Here is a 22,768-nt window from a genome sequence, read left to right as displayed (position 1 = left end):
GCTTCGACAGTGGTCAGTTTTTATTTTATGCTGTCTCTTTATATAGAACGGCCTAACTGTAGGGTTGTTCGCCTAACAGATACGTCCAACGTCAGCGTAACATATGTCGCTACAAATTGAGTTCCAGGTGGACACACAATAATAAATGACATGCTCGAAAAATATGAGCTATATCAGTAATGTGGGGTTTCCTCAAAGTGCGATTTTTGAGGTAGTGTATTCAAAATAACCCGATATTGGTATCGCCCAAAGGCTATAAATGCTCAGCTAAACTGTCGTCTATCCGGTGCACTGTGTGCAGCTTCGGTTGCTAAGGAACCGCTGAATGCAGGTAATGCATCAGGACAGCTGTAGCATGCTAGCTTGCAAACAGGCTGTGTTACTAAGCTAATGCTAAAACTAATTTAGATGTACATTAAATGCCAGCTCGTTAAAATTGTTAACTCGTCTGTTCAGAGTCTAGTGTAACGAATCATGGCTAAAATCAGGTACAATGACAAGCTATTAACCGGTAGTAAACAGACGGAATGTTAGCAAGCTCACGCAAGTAACGTTACTTAAGTCACTTGTTATCCTATCAGCTAATATAGCTAACAGAACCGGCTACTAACTGGGTGCTCCACGAGCAGCATCGCGTTGCTGAGCTAGCTTACTAACGTTGTATACTTTGCCCACCAGCTGAAGTCGGTATCCGATTTAGCCAGTAAACCTAGCGATATGTTAATAAGTCGTACGTTGTCAATGACAAACAGTTGTCCTGCAGTTAACGTTAACATTTGAGATAACGTTATAGGTTTTAACTAGCTAATACAAACGTGGTTTTATTTTTAGATAAGGGCAAGCTGCGCAATACTGCCTTAAAATTATTTGCTGGTTTGCACGTTAGTAAAGTGTCCTTATGGCAAACCTATTCTAACCTAACTAACCTAGCGTTTTGTGCTATATTTGTCTTCGTTGTTGCTTCGAGAATCAGGTATTGTTAATTTCAAGGTAATATTGTCATTTAAGTTTGTAGGCAACATTGGAAAGTGGTAAAGTTTTCAGTCAGCTGGTGGTTGTCAGCACTACTCTTGGCAGTTTCAGAGCAAATGAGTTCATTCCGTGTGTGCACAGCTTTCAACAGTGGCTGCTGCCTCAGAATAAGAGTCATCCTGTGCTCTTGTGCCGATGAAGTAGCTTGTCTTCTGGCATGTGGAACTAGGCTAGCAATGTAGCACCATGTTTGCCACAAGGAGGAAGGCCCTGGAGGCCACATCTGACTGCCAGCAGCAAGTGGTGAAGTAAATGTCTTCAAAAAGTAGGACTCTAAATATCACCAGAGGTTGCAATTCAGATTAAGAGACATAATTTGAAGTTGATGCAGTTTATACCTTAGTTTGTGTTTGTCAGCTTTAAATGTACTCCAGCTTGTGGGTGTCCTGCACTTTTAAAGAGCAATGTAAATGCCAGAAGGCCATGTTACATTTGAATGCAGTGGACAGAGTTTATATACTGTTACTCTGTTTTAGTTTCATTTTGAGGTGTACATTTTTATACTGCGCAAATTTTATACTGTGTTTGCTGGAATTCATTACATGAACCATTACAGGTTCATTTTCAAGATGTTTGTGAATTGAGTAACCATGAGATCTTAAAAGCTAATTCTGTTCTATTTGTGCATACAAAGAAAATGTCAGAGGAGTGCGTGTTAATGAAATGGGCATGCAGGCTGTCTTGTGCTCCCCTACTCTCTGGGTACATCGCACCATTTTGACTTTGCCTTGGTAATATAAGCCCTTGAGACCTGGTCACTGTTCTTTTGTCCCCCTTGCAAAGATGCTGTGGCATGCTTCCAACCCCTATCCCCATTCATTTTTCACACACTTCCCCCATCCGTTCCCTTTTTTTGTTCCTCCCTCCCCCTTCCATTCACTTCACAACTCACAACTCTTGTCATCTGCGTTTTTTGGACCCAACTGACTTTGATTGTCGTAGTATTGCACCAAAGGTTTTTCACATTGGACATACTTGCATTTTATTTGAAATTACTCCAGGCTATGATTGTTGTCCCCAAAAACATGACCATGTGCACGATGGAATGTGAAGTGTTTCTTTGTTCTGGATCTCTCCTGGTCCATGCGCACTCTCTCTGCCTTTGTGAACATGAACTTCTGCTTTTTATGTGTGAAAGGGGCAGTAAGGAGATCCCAGCCTGGGACTCATGTGGTAAGATGTGGTCAGTTATAAGGAAACGTTTATTCAGGTATTCCTCTCTCTGAGTTTTTCTGCACTACAGCAGTTATAGCATGTGGAGGAAAGTCCCCATTAGCGTATTTTACACTCCTATCCAAGGCCTGGTGGATCTGTCTGTCAATTTATAAGCTATTGTTCAATGAAGTGCTTTTGCTGCAATGAGTGTGATAAGTCTTAGTTAATCATTGACATTGTTTCATATGGATCCTTTCTCATGTGTCCCTCTAGGTGGCATAAAGATGGTGGCATAGTGAGAAAGCTGGTCAGTCTGGCAGGTTGAGGTGTGGAGGGGACACCAGAAACATGCCAGGATTCTGACTAATCAAATTTCCACTGCCTGCCCTCAGTCGATCTCCTCATCTCCATGTCTATCCCTGGATTGTAGCAACAATTATGGTGACGCTTATCACAGAGCAACTCAGTAAGCAGAGTTTGGAAGAGCCTTACTGTAAGGCTTTCTCATTCAATGTGAATGTGGTGAGTTGGATACAAAACAAAATCTTTTCCTTTGAAGCTGATTGTTCTTCCTTGATTCATAGTTTTATGGGTTCTGCATTGAATATAAGTTATTATATTTCTGTTTCAGTCATTACCTGCAGTGGGCTCCAGTCCCACTGTCTCATGGAGTGCTTGTAGATCAACACAAGGTTCGTTGAATTCTGAATTGAGTTATTGAATTGTTTGGGGCCGTCTTTCTCATGTCTATCTTTTGGAATTTTCAGACACCAGCTCAGCTACGCAACCATCATCTAAAGCCTTTCTTTTGGATGATTCCTGTGGACCAGACTCCCTATGGCCTTCTTCCCATTTTGGAGATCCTATCCAGACACCAGAGGTTTCCTTCACAGATGAGGCTTTCCAAAGTTCACCCCCGCCGCCACCTCCAAAACGCCACTGCCGATCCCTCTCTGTTCCTGAAGACCTGTCTCGGTGCCGCTCCAGCTGGCATCCAAGTGCATCCAAGGTTTGGACCCCAGTCAAACGTGGCTGTCAAAGTGGAGGAGCATCTAGTACAGGCTCTGGAGCCAGCTCTTTGCCACTTTGTGGTCCCAGTTCCTCATTCACCTCTTCATCCTTACACTCATCTTCTAGCCCTACCTTCTTTAGCTTAGCATTGTCCTCTGACTCCCCACTACCATGGAGCTTCCCATGGGACCCCTGTGACAAACTGAAAGGAGCCTGTTCTGCCTCCTTTGCTACTCCCTCCTCCTGCTCCTCTTCACCGGCCCCCCTGGTTTCTCACTCAGTGCTGCAGCGCCGTTTCTCTCTCTCCCCTGTGCACATTCAGGATGCCTCTGTGGTGCTTCTGCCCCCACAGCCGTCCCCTGGTTCTTCTTTGATATATGGCTGTTCTGGCATGGAACACCCAGCCCTGTCTCCATCTCCCACCTCAGCCTGCAGTACACCTTCCTCTTCTCGGCGCGACCCGCACCCGGCACTGCCGCGATGCCACTCACAACCCTGTGACATGCGCAAACCTCGTTTGAAGAGGCGCCATGACCCAGATGTTCTGCCCTGCCACAGGCCAGGCCTTGACTTCAGCAAGATGACACAGGTAAGCAAAAGTCCAATGGATTGTCAAGTTAGGTAGTTTCTCGTCATATTGGTGCATATGTTGAGAGACACATAGTTAATGGTATTGATAAGTAATCACCTGCCATGGGTTCACTTGTGCTCATGTTTTCTGTCTTGATCTTGGAGGGCAATGGTATCCCCTAGCAGCATCCCACTCCATACAACTCTGGATCAGCACAGCTTGCCCCCCACATGCCATCAACTCTCATTTCAGACTGGTGTTTATGTTAGTGGGTCACCAGATCTCTTTCCATAATTTTGTCTTACTCACATCAGTCAGGACTGGGCTCTGAGCTTTGTTTTTGGTGCTGCCAGTTTTACCCAATTGGCAGCAAACATCTGGACACAAGTGTTTCATGTTGTAATGTCGGCTATCATAAAGTCTCCTGTACCCAAGTTCCAGCCAGGGTTTGACTCAAACATAATGAAACTCCTGCCACAGGTTTACCTGATTGCAACTGCTTACTAAAGCAAAACTAATCTGCCACTTTGCCTTGATATGAGAAGAAGTTCAGTTTTTCACTAACTGTAAACTACCCAGTACACAATCAGTTAGGTAGCCAGACAGTTAAGGCATGTTGACTCGCTGGCACTCTTAACAGGCACATTCTAAACTTTGTGTCATGTCAGACATTTAACAAGATTAAATGACATGCATGTAAATTAAATAAATAAGAGTCTAAAGTTTCCAGAATTAAATGGTGTTTAGTTTGATCCTTTGCTTGTTGTGTTCAGATCACATATGCCAGCCAAGCTCATTAAACCTGCTATCAGTGAATCCATACTTATCTAAGAAACGAATACTGCCATCCATGCACACTTCCTGGCATTGCCAGTGATATCATCACTGCCCACCCGACATTTTATTACCTTTTGGGTGTGGATCATGAGATGTGTCACGCTGATTATTCAGCTGTATTCATGTACATTGGGAATTAGACTGGGTCCCATTTTATTGAAGTGTTTTGCCACATGTTAAATGCTAGAATTGTCACGTAACATGATAATAATGACATTTCTTTCTCCCGTGTAGATTGGGAATCACGAGAGCCTAGTGTGCGGTACAGGCGGTTGCATAGTCCAAGTGTCTTCTCAGGCCGAGCAGCGCTCAGCCTTCTCACCTGCAGAGTTCCTGGGACGTGCCAGCATTGGGCCTCTAAGTGAAAGTGAAGAAGAAGAGGAGGAAGACAAAAGAAAAAGAACTGTAATAGATGGAGGACTAAAGATTGTTTTTGAAAGAGACTGCACAGAGCTGGACTTAAACCTTATAGAAGAGAATTGACCACTCCTTGGTGCTCTCAGTGTGATTACCGCTTTCATAAAAATGTTAAGCACACCTGTAGACTTTGTGCGCTCTTCTGGTAGAGTCTTTGGGAACCTGCTGCCTCCTAAAGCATATGTCCAGAGTTCATAATCAAGAACCAAGCAATTAGAAGCTAATATCAAATAAAAATGTTATAGGGAAATGTGCATGAGCAAATAAGTTAGTTTTCATGCACACAGAATTTTGGCTAATATTTCATACTGATACAGGTCTTAATTTGCATTAACCATGGGAACATATCTTGACATACTTGCATATCCTCATCACAGAACACTATATACAGGAAGAAGCAGAATGTAGTTAATATTTCCTCATAAATTGATTTAAATACACACTAAAAGCTAATAGTTTTATGGGATAGAGGTAAGCATTCCTCAATGCCCCATCAGATGCTGGTGTAGTCTACTTTTGTAATTGGGTCTCTGAATTTGTAAATGACTGTGTGGAGCTGTTGATGGGGGACATGATGTTGCTGTGTAGGTCAAAATATTATTTCAGTAGCCCAAACATTGGAAGAATACTGATCTATATAGAAATACTCTCCTGTATGTTTAACAGGACACGTTCCAGGATTTCTCTAAAGTTCTTAAATCCCTCAAAGACTCTAAAGATGCATCTACTTTTACTGCTGTTCTGTCATTGATTGAGCTTGTCCCTCTACATCATCAAAGGGAAGCTTTTCTTGTTCGAGCGGAAATGACAGCTCTCCTTTTGTTCATTTATTTTCTTTTAGGAGTTTTCTCAATTGTTTGAACATTAACACACGTTGTGAACAATAATGCTGATGAGACTGTAAACTGACCATGCCTTAAGCTTCAAATACAGAGCTCTTGGTGCTCTGGTCTTCTTTTCACAGCCAGACATTTTTGCAGTCTCCATTTGCGCTGATTCAGATATTTTTGAACAGATGGCACATGCACTATAATAGTCGGTTGAATAACTGAATCGATGCTGCAGCTGGACTCCACAGGGCACAATGTAATGTACTGTACAGTGGTTAGAGTGAGCACACACAGCGAGCCAGTTCTGAGTGTATGTGACAAAGGCGGTAGTGGTGAAGATGATTTGGTGGCCTTTCAGAAATGATTTTTCATGTGTTTTCAGATAGAAATATTCCTGTTGCACAGTTTATGTACAAATAAAGTTTAATAGAGAATGATATTTTTTTTTCCCAAAAAGTCTCTTGTCTTCCATTCAAAAATAATTAGTCCTGCTAAGAAAGATCACACAAGAGGCCAATAGATGATTACATTATTGTGACACCTAGTGGCAGATTTCAGTGTAACGCTGGTGTTGCATAGAAACGTACCGTATTTATTCCATTCTGACTTGATTAGCGCAGATACCTACATTTTCTAATTGGGGAAGAAATTGCACAAAAACCCGAATCAGCATTAACTATAGCTTACCGAAACAGAGTATCAATTATCTTTTTTTTTTTTTTTTGTTACGAATAAATAGTTGGATCTTCGAAAACGTTCAACAGCGGAGGAAGTTCAAGACCACCAAAAAAGTTTTTAAAGTTTTACAATCATATAAGCAGGCCTGCAACGAAGAGTAGTGTTGGACGTCTCGATCAGTTTGCCGTTCCGCCGTGGAAGGTGAGGGCGCTCCTTCCAGCCCACTGATGGTTTTTCACAGCCTGCCTGACCCCCCCACGAACAAGACACTTCCTCTTGTCTCTAATTTCATGGCGATCGGGAGAGAGGGAACACCACCGACGCACGCACACTGTCTCACCACTCTTGAAAGAGTTTATCCAGGGTAAATAACTGACAATTTTTGCTAAATTCGGTCAATGGGTTACAAAATAGTCCTGCTTGAATTCAGTCATGTGGGCGATTCACATTTCCCTGTAGAATTTATCATTTTTTAGCTTCTGGGTCAGATATTTCACATTGTAGCGCCACTCGCTGATAACAAATCGGACGAAATGGGCTCCCCCTCCGCTTGCATCTTTCACACACACTCAGCGGCGGCACGCTAGTTAACGGCGCTGGGTAGCTAACGTTAGCAACGGTGCAAACGCTTTATAAATGTAGCTATGGAAATGTTTTTATTGACACACTTCACAACTTAGGCGCAGTTAAATAGCACCGAATGCTGTGTATGTTCGGGGGGTAGCAGGAATCTGTAGTTTTCATTAAAATGTTTGCCACTTAGAAGTCCTCAAATGTTTGTGTTTGGCATAGCTAGCCAACATCGGCTAGCTAGCTAGCTGCTGTGCTAGATAGCGTTAGCTTCGATCGCGATTCAGAAGTTAATGCAAGCTAAACTACTTTAAGGTGAACGGGCTGATTATGATAGAGTTGTCATATAACATGAGCCAAATAACTTAAATATGTGCATGAAAAATATACATATTATGACCCTTTAAGCGACTTATTCTCAATAGCTGAGAAGCGGTTTAGCTAGCACCATAAGCTAGTTAGCTAACTACTTAACGGTAACTTGGCTGCGAACGAGGGGCTCCTCAGCCATTGATATTTTGAAGATTAAGTTCTCGTTACAATGAGCCACTTCTGCTTCTAACTAACATTGACTGGTACCGACGGTATCTGTAAAAGTGCGCTGTGAGAGAGAGTAGTGTGGTTATTGTAAGCTAAAGTAAAGTTGACCACAAAGTTGTAGACCATGATCAAGAACTCTAATAGGTTAAAGTAAAACTACAGTGATGGAATATTAACAAATATGAGCCAGTTCTGACCGAATTAATGAGCTCAAATTGCCTTTATGAAACCATTAGTCAGAGGATGCATTAAACATACATTCATTTTATAGACTGCTGTATGGAGTTCTGCATATATTGGTAACATGGATTTACTGTCTTAATAAGCCACCACCAATGACACCAACTGTCTGACAATATCATAATCTAAAATCTATGTATCCTTTCATTTTTTGCAGTGGAAACTAAGTTGTCAACTTGACTGGATCAAACACTGTGCTCCAGGTGAGTGTCTGTCTACAGTCTGTCACTGAAGCATCTGCAATCTCAAGTTTCTCTGGGTTTCATTCAGTTAACTTTGTCATTTTCACTCATTGGGAGTGGTTGCTCTTCAGGATTCTTTGAGGCGCTATGTCCTTGTTTGGCACTATGTCCTCGTTTTAATCATTACACATGAGTATGGTGTTTCCATGCTAGGAACTTCTCATCACTGCTAAGTTTTATCACATAATTCAATTCTGACCATTAATTTTGCAGTCTTGATTGCTTTTTCTTCACAACAAGTTGTTCAGGTATGTGGAAGTATAAACACGTGATTTTTTTTTTTTCTTTCCTGTTTTTCCCTATCTGTGTGAAGCTGGAACTAAGTGGACATCGTTAAAGGGGCTCCACAGCACTTGGATCTGTTCTTCTCTGTGCCAGGTTCAGACTGCTTGGTCTATGGCTCTGATGGACAAACACAAACAGGTCAAGCGGCAGAGACTTGACCGCATTTGTGAGGGTGAGATTTCATAAACACTCATAAACAAAGTAAAAGTTAATATGCTGGCGTTTTGTTTTTGAGGAAGCATTATAATTTGTTATAGTAACATGTTAACCAAGTTTAATTTGAATACTTTTTTTTCTATTTATTTTATTATATTCAGGCCGTTGTACCAGTATAGTCAGACAGACAGACAGCCTTAAGATAAGATAGGACTTTATTGATCCCACACTCTGGAAAATTAGTAAAAGAGGTTAATGTACTAATGGGAAATGAGCTTTCATATCTGACTGCAAAGGACACACTTTTCGTTGTGTCCACATTCGGACACCACAACGTTTTTAGCTGCAGCCAGCAGCTGTGTTAATTATGTAGGCAGATCCACTGTAAGGGCACATTTTGCCTACAGCCCCAATTCCAAGAATGTTGGGATGCTGTATAAAATGTAAAGAAAGCAGAATGTAATCATATTTTCATTTTAGAACAGTACAAAGACAATATAAATTGTGTTTTACCTCATAAACTTCATTGATTTTGTAAATCTATGCTTATTCTGAATTTGATGCCATTTCAAACAAGTTGGGTCAGGAGCAACAACAGACTGGGAAAGTAGTGGAATGCTCCAAAAACACCTGTTTGGAACATTCCACAGATAAACAGGTTCATTGGTGACAGGTGATAGTACCATGATTAGGTATGAAAGGGGCATCCTGGAAAGGCTCAGTCGTTCACAAGCAGGGATGGAGCGAGGCTCACCACTTTGTGAACACATGACTGATATGATATACACGGGCTCAGGAACACTTCGTAAAACTGTTTTTAGTAAATGCTGTTTGCAAATGATTGCATTCTGTTTTTATTTATGTTTTAGACAGCGTCCCAACTTTCTTGGAATCAGGGTTGTATGTAAAACTAAAAATAATCAGACGTTGAAAAAGGTTTGTGCGTTCTTTGAAACCATATGCGGACAGGTTTATATTATGTTTGTATAACAATAATATTTAATGTTTGTCTTTAACATACTCTCCTGGTTCTCTAGGAATATTATTGTTTTGATGAAATTCTTTCATTTGTTATGCAGTGATCGAAGACTGTTGGCTAGTGTACTTGTCTGCAGTACTCTTTACCTGAAGTAGTTATGTGAACTGACAAGGGTCACATATTTTTGACCCTTATTGTATTTCTTACCCCCTGTCACTTCATTTGAGAAGGAAGGAAGTTGCTGTTTGTTCATTTATTTTTGTTAAATTGGTATGCAAGGAATGTACACACGGAACCTTTGCACTGTATTTCATATTGAAGATGACAGAAAATAAGTCAGCTTTTTATGTTGCTGCAAGTATGTGCAGTTAGGGATGGTCCAGTGCAGATTTCCAAAGGAGACGGTGTATTGAGCTGTTGTAGAATGGAGTGTAGACGATGGTGATCAGACATAATGGTGTACTAAAATGGAGGGAACAGTCTGGGAGAGTCTCTGGAGACGGGTGAGAGGGAGAGGACAAGGTGAAGGGTCGTGGCCGCAGCTACAGGGAAACAGGCCAGCTGTCTCTTTAAAAAACGACAACAGCCCAAACCGCCCTCGGCCTCAGCCTCGGCTATGCTAATGAGGTTAGTGCTGGTTGGCTGGCCCTGAATGGAGCTGCCTGTGATTGGAAGATGGGTGTGGGGGAGGGGCTGGGCGTGGATGACAGCTGGGATCCAGCCAGCCAAGAACAGGCTGACAGAGAGGGAGGGAGAAAAAAAGAGCGATAGAGGGAGAGCAAGGCCAGAGAGGGAGAGAGAGAGGAAGACAGGCTCACAGACTTCATAATGCAAGGTTAGGCCCGGTGCTCATGTGTTTTCTATTTTGGCATGTGTTTTTAAAATTTGTGAACTGGGGGGGAGAGGTCTTAGGTTTGGGCGTGGAGCAGCTATGTGTGCGTAGTTTTCCTTTTATGTTCAGCACGTATTGGTGCTGTCGCAGCCGTTGAGAAGGAACTGAATAACCGTGTGTGTATGTGTGTCTAGCTGCGTCTGGGTGGAGTACTGCTGCTTGCTGCATTATCATCGTTTGCTGCCCCTCCCCCCCACCTCTTACTCCTCCAACTGCGGCCAGAGGGAGAGAGAAGAGGAGGAGGGAGTGAGGGGAAAGAAAGGGAGAGGGAGGGAGAATGAATGAATCACTGAATGAATTGTATTGTGTGTGCGGCCATGCTTGCGCTTAGTAGGCCTCGGGTATGCCAGTGTCCTTTGACTCAAATTACTCTGTGTGTAGGCCTACTTGTATATTTCCAGAACTACTTTTTCAGAGGGGGTCTTTGTGACAAATCGCTTTGGGTTTCTCTCCATAGTAAGAGTCTCTTTGTGCTTTCAGCGTGTAGCAGTAGGCCTGTTAGCATTCTTGAGCCATCTGCAATGATTGTGAATCACTCCGCTAAATGGAGGGCAGTAGATTGTACATTTTTGTAAGGGTACCAGGCTGTATGTTTTTCTTTCTTCTTTGCCTGTGTGTGTTTCATGCATGCATTGGGAAATGCTCAGACGTCAGAGGAAGTGTTCACAAATATTTGTTTTCCACCCTCGGCTACCAGCTCCCTTCCCTCCTCTGCAGTCTCACCATTACCTCCTGCCCTCTGTCCAAGTAAATGTTTCAGCTAGACACACTCCCCCACTCTGGGACACACACACACACACACACACACACACACACACACACACACACACACACCTGTCACACAGCAGGGACAAGATAGTGTGTACTGGTGCATGTGTTTGGTTAGGCAAAGCCAAGAACTGCTGAGAAGAAACAGAAAGAGAGAGTTGTTAATAGCATTTGAAGATATAACCATTAGCATTAATTTCCCCTAATTTAGCACCAGCGCATTGGCAGAGATGTAGCATTTATGTATGTTGTTGATTTGTTTTTGACATGCGTTTCCTTTGTTGGCTTTGTGGTAAATGACCACAGTGCACATGGACCAAGCATGTAGATGTTAGCCAGCAAAGGTGTGTGTGTGTATGGATATGTGTGTCTATGTGAAGATAGGGGAGAACCAGAAAAATAGGAAGGAGAAACTCTTCCAGACAGGAGAATTTAGGTCATGACTCAGACCCCCTCCTGAACCCCCACCACCTCCTCTCCGAGACCCCGCAGCTTTCTCCACCCCTCCCCCAGGCTGCCACACTCCCATCACCTCTCCCCTCCCATCCCAGCCCCCTTCTCTCGGCGTGCGCTCTTCTCATACAGTGGCAGGTCAAGTTCCAGACTTAACACTTAAGCAAAATAGCTCTCTGTCATTAATCAGTATCTATCCTTCCCTTTATGAGAAGCCCTGAAGAGAGCAGAGGTGGATCAATGAGAGCAGTATGGTGTATATTGGTTCCATGCATTCCTAAACAGAGCTGGAGTTCAATACCAAATAGGCCAGGATGCTGGACGCTCTCCATGCACCATCACAGATTTAATTACACATCACTTTTGTAACCAGAATACTATGTAGGAACACTTACACACATCGTCCTGGTAGTTTCCTGAGGGTGTTGGTAGAAGTGGATGTGTTGGAAAAAGAAAGTCATAAAAGTCTGAGTTATTATCGTCTAAGCAGTGTGGCAGTTAGCGCCTGTTAACTTTAGCCATGTGTGCAGGGGGTTTTGTGTGAGTATATGATGACTTGCATCACGGCGGGTAGTCCAGACATGGGAAATGCACTGTTGAGTCACTCATCTGTAGTTTAACCACGCTCATTCTGAAATTGGTAGCTGTGTCCATTAAGTGTCATCAGTAAAGTGTCACTGCAGTAAGATTGAGATGTACCAGATTTTATTCATTGCTGGTGTGCAGCGATCAACATTATTTTCTTCCTACTGGACTCAGGTATCCGACCCCCCATCCTGAACGGGCCAATGCACCCACGGCCCCTGGTGGCCCTGCTGGACGGGCGCGACTGCACTGTGGAAATGCCCATCCTCAAAGATGTGGCCACAGTGGCCTTCTGCGATGCCCAGTCCACACAAGAGATTCATGAGAAGGTAGAGCCGACGCATCTGTGCTGGAATCCAAACCATTTCATTCTGATGTAGTATTTTAAAATGAAAAAGCAGAAATGTCTCCACCACACAGCCTGGAAATTTAGGACGGATCATTTACGATGCATTTGTCCTCTGTAGGTGCTAAACGAGGCAGTGGCTGCTCTTCTTTACCACACCATCACTCTGTCCAGAGATGACTTGGAAAAGTTTAAAGGCCTCCGTGTAATTGTCAGGATTGGCTCTGGCTTCGACAACGTTGACATCAAAGCAGCTGCTGAGCTAGGTGAGTGGGTGGAATCTTAAACATATTTTCACACATACGGTCAGCAATGAACTGATGCATAGAATAACACACAGAGTGGTTAATCCTTTCTTTCCTCACCCAGGCATTGCGGTCTGTAATGTCCCAGCAGCCTCGGTGGAGGAGACGGCCGACACTTCGCTATGTCTGATTCTCAACCTGTACAGGCGAGTCACCTGGATGCACCAGGCCCTCAGGGAGGGAACCCGTGCTTCTAGTGTGGAGCAGATCAGGGAGGTAGCTGGCGGTGCTGCTCGCATCCGGGGTGAGACGCTGGGCATTATTGGTCTAGGTGAGTAAAGAGTACACGTGGGTGTCTTGCTTCATTACAGTACGTGTAGCCAGGTATTCTGACACTTCCTCAGGGATTGGATTTGCCTCATTGACTTATTTTGTGCTGAAGTGCTTCAGGAGACCTGTTGAATCCAAGCTTGACAGGTGATGGTCAGACAAACCGTGTGCTCTGGAGCCTGTTTGGTTTTGATGGCTGTTAATGAAATTTTTCTTTGTCTTCCAGGACGCGTTGGACAGGCGGTGGCTCTGCGAGCTAAGGCCTTTGGTTTTGGCGTGATCTTCTATGATCCTTACCTGCCTGATGGTGTGGAGCGCTCACTGGGCCTGCAGCGCATGGCCACCCTGCAGGATCTGCTCATCCACTCTGACTGTGTGTCCCTGCACTGCAGCCTCAACGAGCACAACCACCACCTCATTAATGACTTCACCATCAAACAGGTGTGTGGATGCCCGATGAATGTGTTAAACACACATTTTTTCTCCTGTTTGCCTCCTCATTAGTCAGTGTTTTTCCAACCTCCTTACATGCTGAATGTTTTAGAAAAGGCAGCACTTTTTCTGACGTTTGCGCACTCTGTTCTGTCTCATTGTTGTCCTGCTGCATGTGAGCCTGTCCTTCACCAGCAAAAATCAGCATTCTGTTTTTATGTGCAGCTTAAAATCCTGACTCAAACATTTGGCTGACAGTGTTTGAGCATAATTGTTGAGACAGTCGAGACAGCTTGGCCTGAACCATTGCTTCCATATTGTAGGACAGTTTGTATTAGTGCTGGGCGGTATGCTGGTTCATACCGAATATCGGTGTATATTTCTGCTATGATATGAATTTTTAATATACTGCCATACCGGTGTATTTGATTACACAACGTTCGCGACACTGTTTCATATGGGACCCTTTTCAGTGGTGTGCTTCTAAACACGCATGGTGCGAGGCGTGGTGAGGGTGAACTGTGGTGCTCTGGTGTTACATTATGGTGAAGATGGATGGGATAGACATTGAAAGTTCTGAAATTGAAGCTACACAACTAGTAGAACATGATGACACAGAAGAACTTGTGCCAAAAAGAAGAGCCGTGTCTGTTGTTTGGAGGTTTTTTGGTTTCCGGGGGGGAAAAAAAAAAGCAAGTGTTGTCGGGCCAAAGTTGTCGGCGAAGGTGGCAACACTCCACCACCTTAGCCACAAGCATGTCTTGGAATATCAAGAATGTATGAAGTTAAGATCAGCGCCCTTCACATCAGCAGGTAACACAGGAAAAGCAAAAGAAAAACTGAGCCAACGGTCACTTCAAGGAGCGTTTGTTGTCACTATCCACCTAGCCAAAGACATGGTCCTGTTTAACACTGTAGAAAAAGAAGGCTTCAGGCAGATGATCAAGACATTGGATCCAGGTGTGAAATACAGAGCAGAAAATACTTCAGCTAAGTTGCAATCGCCAGCTTGTACCAATTAACTTGTTCAGTATGAGCACCACCTGTACAGGGGCAGCGTGAGATGCCAGCAGTTCAGATGGTCAATGCTCACGTTGGGAAGCACCAATCCTAACTTGTAGCGTACCAGAATGACAGGGAGAAACTCAGCTAAAGGCCTCTACCAAGCATTGCCACCCAAATGAAACATAATTCATACCCCAAGAAATTATATGGCTGTGTAATCAAAACAAGAAAATAGCTTATGTCCACTTTAGTGCGTCGGCTGATTTCACCACTTCATGCAAACCACACAAGCCTGGCATCATATGAAAGCGTTAGTTTGAGATCAATCACGGAGGTCTGGTTGTTCACATCAAGCGGAGGGGGTTTCTAGAGTGGAGGAACCTCTCTTCATGCCATAACCTATTTCTGGGGTAACTTCCTTCTGGATCGTCATTGGTGTTTCTTTGGTGAATTTGGGTGCTGCCCCCTCGATTCTCTTGACTCGATAGAAGTGTCGATCATCAAAATTGACCAATTGGTTGCTGAGACATTGACCGGTGTAACTACGCAGTTAGTTTCACCGCTCCGTCTCATTTACACGTGAATGAGCAGAGCACTCACAGAGGACTCTGCTGAGCAGCCCGAGGTTTTATTTTACTGTTTTATTTGCATTTCGTCCTTTAATCAGAGATATGAACAATAGCAAGCAGGAAAAAGGCTGGAAAAAGTGTTTTCAACAGAGGAGTTTCTGCGTATCCTTGGACGAGGTAACAGTACTCTGACTGGATGCGCCCAAATGAGCACCTGGACATACCTGTGTTAAAACAGCTGTAAAACTGCTCAGGTTCATTTTTTTTTTAGCATTTACGTTTGCACAGTTACTCATCAGATATTACTTTACTAATTCCTAGATGAATTTGGCTACTATCCCATGATTTAAAGGTGGTTTTCATTCTAAATAATGTTTTCTTTTTAGGTGGAGAAAAAAAAAAATTCTACTGTCTTCCAGATGAAAGAAAAATAATACCGTCATATACCGTGAAACCGTTAGAATTTTTAAAAATACTGTGATATACATTTTTGGTCATACCGCCCAGCATAAGTTTGTACTATAGATTGGAAGAATACAATAGAATATATTGGTGCCAAATGATCTCAGTCTGTGCTGTTGTATTATGCTGCAGATTGAAAGTTGCCATGGTCTGCTCCTATTTCAATCATACTGTTGCTAACCCTGTCATACAGATGCGTCAGGGAGCCTTCCTGGTGAACACATCAAGAGGCGGCCTGGTTGACGAGAAAGCACTGGCTCAGGCCCTGAAAGAGGGACGGATACGAGGGGCTGCCCTGGACGTCCATGAGACAGAACCTTTCAGGTAACCATGATACACGTGATAACACCAACAGCTGTGGATGATACACAGCCTCATTACTCAACCTTTCTCCTTCTCAATAGTTTTTCAACAGGCCCTCTGAAGGATGCCCCCAACCTGATCTGTACCCCACACACATCGTGGTACAGTGAGCAGGCCTCCGTGGAGGCTCGTGAGGAGGCAGCCAGGGAGGTTCGCCGTGCCATCACCGGTAAAACTCTTTTTACTGAACAGGATCAAACCTGTTGTGTATTAACCATCTTTCCATCTAATTATTAAGCAAAAAGCTGGCGTAAAGCGAGTAAACTAGACAATTCAAAGAGTAGTTTCATTAGAAGTGGTTGTTGTAAGAAGAATGAGATGTTTTTTTCATGTGTGAGTCAGAGCACTCACGCATGAAATGCAGTACATGCATGTACGTGTTGGGGATATCCAGGAAGACGCTAACAGAGCAGAAACAGCTGATTATTCATGTGTTTTAAATATTCCTTACGTCAGAACTTACTGGAAAAGGTGTCTGCTCTTCAGCGCATGAACTCTTTTTGAAAAAGGCAAAAACCACATCAAGCGAACTTTTTTTTTTTTTTACAAAATTAATGATGGGGCTGATGAATGAGAGTAATTTTTATTTATTTATTTGTATAAGTGTGTGTGTGTGTGTGTGTGTGTGTGTGTGTGTGTGTGTGGCCTGCAGCCTGAGAAAGTGTATAAAACAGGCTTTAAAGATTGGTGGATAATCCCTCATGTGACATGAATACTTAATAAGATACTCCATAACAACTCGATTGATTTGTATGATCAATCGAGTTGTTATGGAGTATCTTATATTATACTGCTTGATTTCAGTTCAGATGTTTATTTTAATGTATGCACCAGGAAAAAAAGCATCAAATGCTGTTTATAATTGAAAACAATGAGTTATCAAAATAGTTGCTGATTAATTTTCTGTTGACTAATAAATGACCAGTCTTTTCAGCTGTAGGTCAAATTTTGGGGCCACATACTCTTTAAAATGAGTGAGCCTTCCACATATGAGGTCGGCTCAACGAATATTCTACATTCAAATTTCGATTCACATTGTAAAAAAGAACATTAAACTATGAAGAAAAACAGAAGCAGCACCGCTGATGGAGGCACAAAGCCAGAGCTTCTGTTATCCAATTATTTGTTTAATTTTACTGGAAAATCGTGACATATTTAAGTCCCTCCGGTCATTATCTCCAGTGAAAATAATTCCAGAGGTAGATGTGACAATAATCCGGCTCCACGCACTGTTTCCCCTCGTCGCCTCTCTAATGTCCGCCCTCTCTCTCTCCCCTCTTCTGATTCGGTGAGGTTAGTGGTGACTGTTGGAACAGTGGAAAGACGAGCCAAGAACATTTTATGTAGTTTCTGTTGAGTTTGAATGAAGTGTGTTTTTCAATGATAAAATGATGTTTCTGTAAATGGAGTCTGGTGGCTTTGGTTGGAGTGATGTAACAGCTGCTTCTGGTGAAACAAAGAGGACCTTACTCATTGAAAAAAAGGGTCCATTTCCCATAATGTTGGCAGAGACTTAGAATGACAATTCAAAGATTCAGAGGACTCTGAGCCTGTCAGCGGCAAAAATAAATTCTTAGTGGACGTACATTGACGGTGTGCTAACGCCCGGAGGGATTACACTGCAGCTCATTAAGTGGCTGATGGCTGCTGTGCTCTCACTTGATTCTGAAAACTCTTTCAGAATCAGACCAAAGGGCCAACACCGATTGGAAACCGTGCACACACAGTTAATGATCAACACTGATCATCTGAATCATCATCAGTCAAAAAAAGCCCCCAAGTGGGATCATTGCACTTTTTATTAGCTATGTCACTATACACAGAGCAATGCCACGACAGGCTATGAGCTTATACACACCGAGTCCTGTCTCAGAATGACCTCACTACAAAAATAACTGTAATGAAAATATAGAAGGGCGATGGCAGAGTGACACAGCATAGCACAGCTTATTTCTGCTCACCGCTTCGCCGTCAAGTCCAGTCCAGAACGTTAGCAAAGCGGTGTATTATTATTTCATTCACTGTGTGGAAATGTGTCTTCACATCACAGATAATAATCAGAGGCACTGAAACAGAATACTCTCAGTAGCATAACCACTGTTTTTATTGAAAAATACAAAACTATCAAAGTGTAATGGTCTGTGTCCTCTGCTCTAGGGCGTATCCCTGACAGTCTGAAGAACTGTGTTAATAAGGAGTATCTGATGGCAGCCTCTCAGTGGCCCAGCATGGAGGCAGCCACTGTTCACCCAGAGCTTAATGGAGCCACTTACAGGTGAGAGGAGGCTGAATATGGATCTGGATGTTGGGATGTTTTTTTTTTTTTTTTTTTTACCAGAGCAGGATTTTTAATGATTTATTCCCATATGCGTTTCAGATTTCCTCCAGGTCTGATCAATGTTGCAGCAGCAGGGGGTCTCCCCGGAGCTGGCGGAGGGGTTGAAAGCCTGGTTTCAGGAACCCTGGCGCACGGCATCGCCCCCGTCTCCCACCCCCCTCACGCCCCCTCCCCGAAGGCTGAAGCCGACAGAGACATCCCCTCCGACCAATAGCCCCCCCCACCGCCGCCAGCACATTCCGTCACCTCTGGAAACCAACCCCCACCCCCACCTCCCGGCCTCAGACACAACCCAACCCTCCAGTACATCGGCAGCGCCAGTTTGACCTGATGTGGATCTGCACAGTCTTGTTCCTCAGATCACATAACCAGCCCAGGAGTGACTTATCCACAACTAGCCCCATCCCATCCACACCCCAAGAACACACACATCCCTCCATCTTCGTCCTCACCTCACCCACTCATCTGCCATCCCCTCCCACCTTCACTCCCCCACAACGTCAGCAATAACTGTTCTCAAGGATTCAGTGGTTGGATTGGTTTATATCCTTAGTTGGCTGTTGTTTTAATGGAACGTTGATCTGTTGTGGTTCTAGGTGTTAATGTTTGTTTGTTTGCTTCAAAAAAAAAATTAGCATTTCTGACATGAGGCTTTACAGTCTGCTGTCTCCGACTCTGACCAGTAGAGGCACAGAGGCAGAAAGGTCGAAGCCCCCTTTTGTACAATAATGGCTCATGTTACTGCTCTTTTCTTCTTCTTTTCTTTTTTTTTCTCCCCCCTCCACCTTTTCTTGCGATGGGGGAAAATGTGTACAAAAGTAAACCAGACAGAATCACAAACCGTACATCCTGTTCTCCCCACCAGGCATCTAGCTACCCCTCAGCCCAGTTTGGCCCCTAGCTCTCCCTGGCACTGTCGTCAGCTTGCTCAGCAGAGGGATCCATAATGCTGTCAGTGTGGAGCTCTCTCGGACTGTCAGAGTATATTTTATGTGCTCAGCTTCATATTTCGGATCCTTTGTCACCTTTGACTGCTGTGACCGTCTAGTTTTCGGACAGTTGTCCCTGTATTCACACATGCATTGTCCCTCATGAGGAGGATAATATCCTAGAGTGTCATATCAGAGAGCACCTGAGCATGATTTTCCATCTCACGCCAGCAGTCGGAGCGCTTTGTGTGAGGTCTTTACAGACGGTGCCCACGTAGAATCAAACTCAGCCAACTTTCACTTGCTGGAAACACAGCACGCCTAAGGCGTCGCCAGCAGAGGGCACTGTCCGACCGCGCCGAGCCCAGAGAGCAGCTCGTTTCAGTCCAGCAGACGGACAGTTCCAGGATAGCTGAAGTGATGAAGAACATGACCACACACTGCCGACATTCAGAACACAGGATGGGTGACCAGGGATCGACTACCACCTTATTGTTTGATAAGATCTCACTGCACCTCACCACCACCCTGCACCCACCCACTCTTCACTCCTCTCCCACTGTCATGGCCCACCCAACACATCTGTTCATGAACCAGTATGCATCCACCAGTTCCTTGAAGCGTGAGGGGACAGTAGAGATTAGATTCCCTGTAGGAGCAAGGAGACAGTGTTCTTGCATGCTGGCTTTGGTAATGACAGTAGTGTATGTGTGTGTGTGCGTGCGTGTGCGCGTGTGTGTATGTATGTTCCCTCACCCAGTTAGGATAACAAGCTATTGTCTTTCCAAAGGAATAATCCCTAGGAGTAACTCTTTAACGCTGTTGCCCTGGTGTCAAGGGAACACCTTTCTAGTACCTCAGTAACAGATATTGAATGTACCGTGCATACCCTTTTATTTTTTGTACAGATTTTCTAGATACTTCTTTACTATTCTTTACCAGAAGGGTTGTGAAATTGTAGCAGTAATGATACAATAAACAAAAAAAAACCACGTTGCCCCATGAATTAAATTGACAAAATCTGTTTAGGTTCGCTATAGGTCACTGAATACTCAGGCTTCAAAACCAATGCGCATCTCTTTGCCTTTACCTTTTATTTTGTCATTGTGGAAAATTCAGCACAGCGCTTTCCCGCTCTTAGACTTCAGACTGTAGTTGATGTGTTTCGATCTCCATCTTACTGGCTAATGAAAAATAAGGAAAAAAAAAACAGAAGTCGGTCGCCGTGGTCTGCTAGTTTTCTTTTAGTAGAACAGTATAGTAGATGCTGTTTTCTTTTTAACCCCCCGTCATTGTCAGGCTGCTCTATCTATAGTGCATGTGAGGTAATGTTTATAGGGGAAATACTATTGGCTTAAAGACTTTGTGTCATCTTGCTGTTTCCCTCTGCTCCCTGGCCTTTTCCCCCCCCTCAGAGTGTTTTCAACCCGAGTTGCCATTTTTGTCGTGGTCAGTTTCCAGTGATGTACAGTTTGCCCCTCAGAGTCTATGAGAGACATGGAGCATGTCTGTGTCCTGAGATGCTAGGCTCCTCTGTCATGTGATGAGTATATATTTTTAAAATAACCCCCATAGTTCGGATTATGAGCATAATAGTAATCTTAAATTTTGCTGTTGATGATGATTATATATATATATTTTTTTTTTCAGTTCAGCAGTGCACTGTTATGAAAACCATTCTGTTTTATTGTAGGATTTCATTTTTATGGATATGCTGTCTGTGTTCTACATGTTGTACTGAAACATTTCAGAGAAAACAAGAGATCCCTTTCCTGTTTTTTTTTGGTTTTTTTTGTTTTTTTAATCTGTCTTATCCCAACTGTCCTTTCCATCTGATATCCTCTGGGCCTTACTTATTCTCTCCCTGTAAAAGTAGCTGTTATAGAAAGTCGCCATGGAACCACTCACTGCCTTAATACAGTTGACCACAGCAGGTGAAGTCAGGAGACACACCCAGTTGAAAAGAGTGACGATGACGACGAAGGCCGCTCTGCGAAAAGCTCCTCACACCCTGACAGGCCTAAATCTGCCTCACCTCGCATTTCTTTTTCAGCGGTGAACCACATTTAGCCTCGTGTAGTTTGTTTTTTTTTGGCTGAAACACATAAATCCGGTCTGAATTTTTACTGTGCTTTCATGTGCAAGATGGGTTTTTTTTTTCTTTTTTGTTTTCTAATTTTAAAAATTTCCAGTCAGCCCGGCAGTGTGTGCGTGTGTAGGCTAACAGATAAGCACAGTGTGTATGCTCACAAAGCCACAGCTGATATTTCACTCTTGGGTGTGAGAATGCCCCCCCACCCCACCACTACCACCACTGCGGGGCTCTAATAGCGTCTTTCACAGTGCTGCCAGAGCCCCGGTGGGACTGGGAGGGGGACGGCATAGCGGACACTGGTGTGGTCTGTCGAAAAAAAAAAAAAAAAAAAAAGCAGAAAATTAAGAATCGGTCACTTTTTCTCTCTCAGGGTTCAAATGCACACATATCCTCCAGCAGTCGCCCTCTGTCTCGTGTCCCTCGTCCCAAGTTTTCCGCCCTCCGAATGTAGAACAGCCTCCTGCTTTTTTAGAAACCGCTCCCCCTTCATTGCCCCCTTTGTGCACAGGTCTGAACTTTTTTTTTTTTTTTTTTTTTTCTGTTTTGCTTTGTTTTGGCACTGACATCTAACCATCTAACAAGGAATGAATGAATGTTTGAAAGTGACTGTGTGTAATGTTAAAATTGGGAAATGTATTTTTACAACATGTGAACATGTTTTTTTTTTCCACTCACTCTCATTGTGAATTGATTTTTCTTTCACCAGACTGCAAAAACAAACAAACAAAAAAAACAAAAAAACAAAAAAAAAATCTCCTGTAACTAGGCTCTTAAGCTTTATTTTTGTTTTGTTTACTTTTTTATTAGAAACAATCATGTTTGTGATGGTAACTTCCGATGGTAAACTCCACACCGTATTTTAATAAAATCTTAAAAATGAAACATGTGCTCTATTGTTCTTACCTTTAATTAGTTCTCTGCTGGTCCCTACAATCCTTTTACACACTGAACCTTTAACTCTGCTTTAGTCATTTCACATGCTTAATTATAGAGGTCCGTTAATTGGTGACGATTAATACCAGTTGCCAGTGCGTCGTCCCACTGATTACTCAGCAGCTTCAGGACACAGAGCTGCATTTACAGAGATTTTGCCATAAACAAAATTGTTTACTACCACAGTTTGTCGGCTGCTTTATATGGCAGCGAGGGGCTATGCGGTGCCAGAACAGGCACAGCTTTACGAGTGGGCCGGCTCGGTGGAGTGTACGGGAAAGGGGACTTCTGTGCAAACCCACAGGGCAGAGAGGGGTGGGGGATTATCAGCCCCAAAATTGCTACCACATGCACATAACCAGGAGTCTGCTCTTAAAATGGAGTGGAGGGGCTGAAACCTGACGTCCACTCACTCGGGCTGGCTGTATGCTGGCACCCTCGTGAGTTCGGGTGCCACAGAGTCCATCAGGGGAAGTTGGA

The 22,768-nt window shown here is 43.5% G+C and overlaps 2 protein-coding genes across 5 annotated transcripts; both read left to right on the top strand.

Moving 5' to 3' along the window:
• The first annotated feature begins 285 nt into the window (after positions 1-285).
• Positions 286-6,290, top strand: LOC143325373 (protein FAM53C-like). 2 transcript variants are annotated; one of them, XM_076738375.1, is made up of 5 exons: positions 286-331; positions 2,461-2,709; positions 2,819-2,879; positions 2,955-3,787; positions 4,841-6,290. In XM_076738375.1, the coding sequence occupies exons 2-5, from the start codon at positions 2,626-2,628 to the stop codon at positions 5,087-5,089; spliced, it is 1,227 nt and encodes a 408-aa protein (XP_076594490.1). In that variant the 5' UTR covers positions 286-331; positions 2,461-2,625; the 3' UTR covers positions 5,090-6,290. The 2 variants fall into 2 exon arrangements, with proteins under 2 accessions (XP_076594490.1, XP_076594491.1); XM_076738376.1 differs by lacking the exon at positions 286-331 and having other exon boundaries at positions 2,484-2,709; positions 2,955-3,196; positions 3,521-3,787.
• Positions 6,291-6,815: 525 nt separating this feature from the next.
• On the top strand, positions 6,816-21,667 carry ctbp1l (C-terminal binding protein 1-like). 3 transcript variants are annotated; one of them, XM_076739050.1, is made up of 11 exons: positions 6,816-6,895; positions 8,039-8,084; positions 8,437-8,580; positions 12,416-12,570; positions 12,709-12,853; positions 12,957-13,163; positions 13,389-13,603; positions 15,824-15,954; positions 16,035-16,162; positions 18,151-18,268; positions 18,371-21,667. In XM_076739050.1, exons 3-11 carry the CDS (start codon positions 8,520-8,522, stop codon positions 18,543-18,545), a joined length of 1,335 nt encoding a protein of 444 aa, XP_076595165.1. In that variant the 5' UTR covers positions 6,816-6,895; positions 8,039-8,084; positions 8,437-8,519; the 3' UTR covers positions 18,546-21,667. The 3 variants fall into 3 exon arrangements, with proteins under 3 accessions (XP_076595165.1, XP_076595166.1, XP_076595167.1); XM_076739051.1 differs by lacking the exon at positions 6,816-6,895 and adding an exon at positions 7,165-7,238; XM_076739052.1 differs by lacking the exons at positions 6,816-6,895; positions 8,039-8,084; positions 8,437-8,580 and adding an exon at positions 10,333-10,378.
• The last annotated feature ends 1,101 nt before the right edge of the window (positions 21,668-22,768 follow it).

The sequence above is a fragment of the Chaetodon auriga genome, chromosome 9 (assembly GCF_051107435.1).
Source record: "Chaetodon auriga isolate fChaAug3 chromosome 9, fChaAug3.hap1, whole genome shotgun sequence".
Taxonomy (NCBI): Eukaryota; Metazoa; Chordata; class Actinopteri; order Chaetodontiformes; family Chaetodontidae; genus Chaetodon; species Chaetodon auriga.
Note: the sequence above shows the minus strand (reverse complement) of the source record. Positions and strands in the feature narration are given on the sequence as shown.

Bases quoted from the DNA above. Each gene is read 5' to 3' on its own strand.
- LOC143325373 (XM_076738375.1), top strand. From the start codon at position 2,626: ATGGTGACGCTTATCACAGAGCAACTCAGTAAGCAGAGTTTGGAAGAG. The intron at 2,710-2,818 runs GTGAGTTGGATA...TTTCTGTTTCAG, and splicing joins TCTCATTCAATGTGAATGTG to TCATTACCTGCAGTGGGCTC. The intron at 2,880-2,954 runs GTTCGTTGAATT...TGGAATTTTCAG, and splicing joins TGCTTGTAGATCAACACAAG to ACACCAGCTCAGCTACGCAA.
- ctbp1l (XM_076739050.1), top strand. From the start codon at position 8,520: ATGGCTCTGATGGACAAACACAAACAGGTCAAGCGGCAGAGACTTGAC. The intron at 13,164-13,388 runs GTGAGTAAAGAG...TTTGTCTTCCAG, and splicing joins GCTGGGCATTATTGGTCTAG to GACGCGTTGGACAGGCGGTG. The intron at 16,163-18,150 runs GTAAAACTCTTT...CCTCTGCTCTAG, and splicing joins GGTTCGCCGTGCCATCACCG to GGCGTATCCCTGACAGTCTG.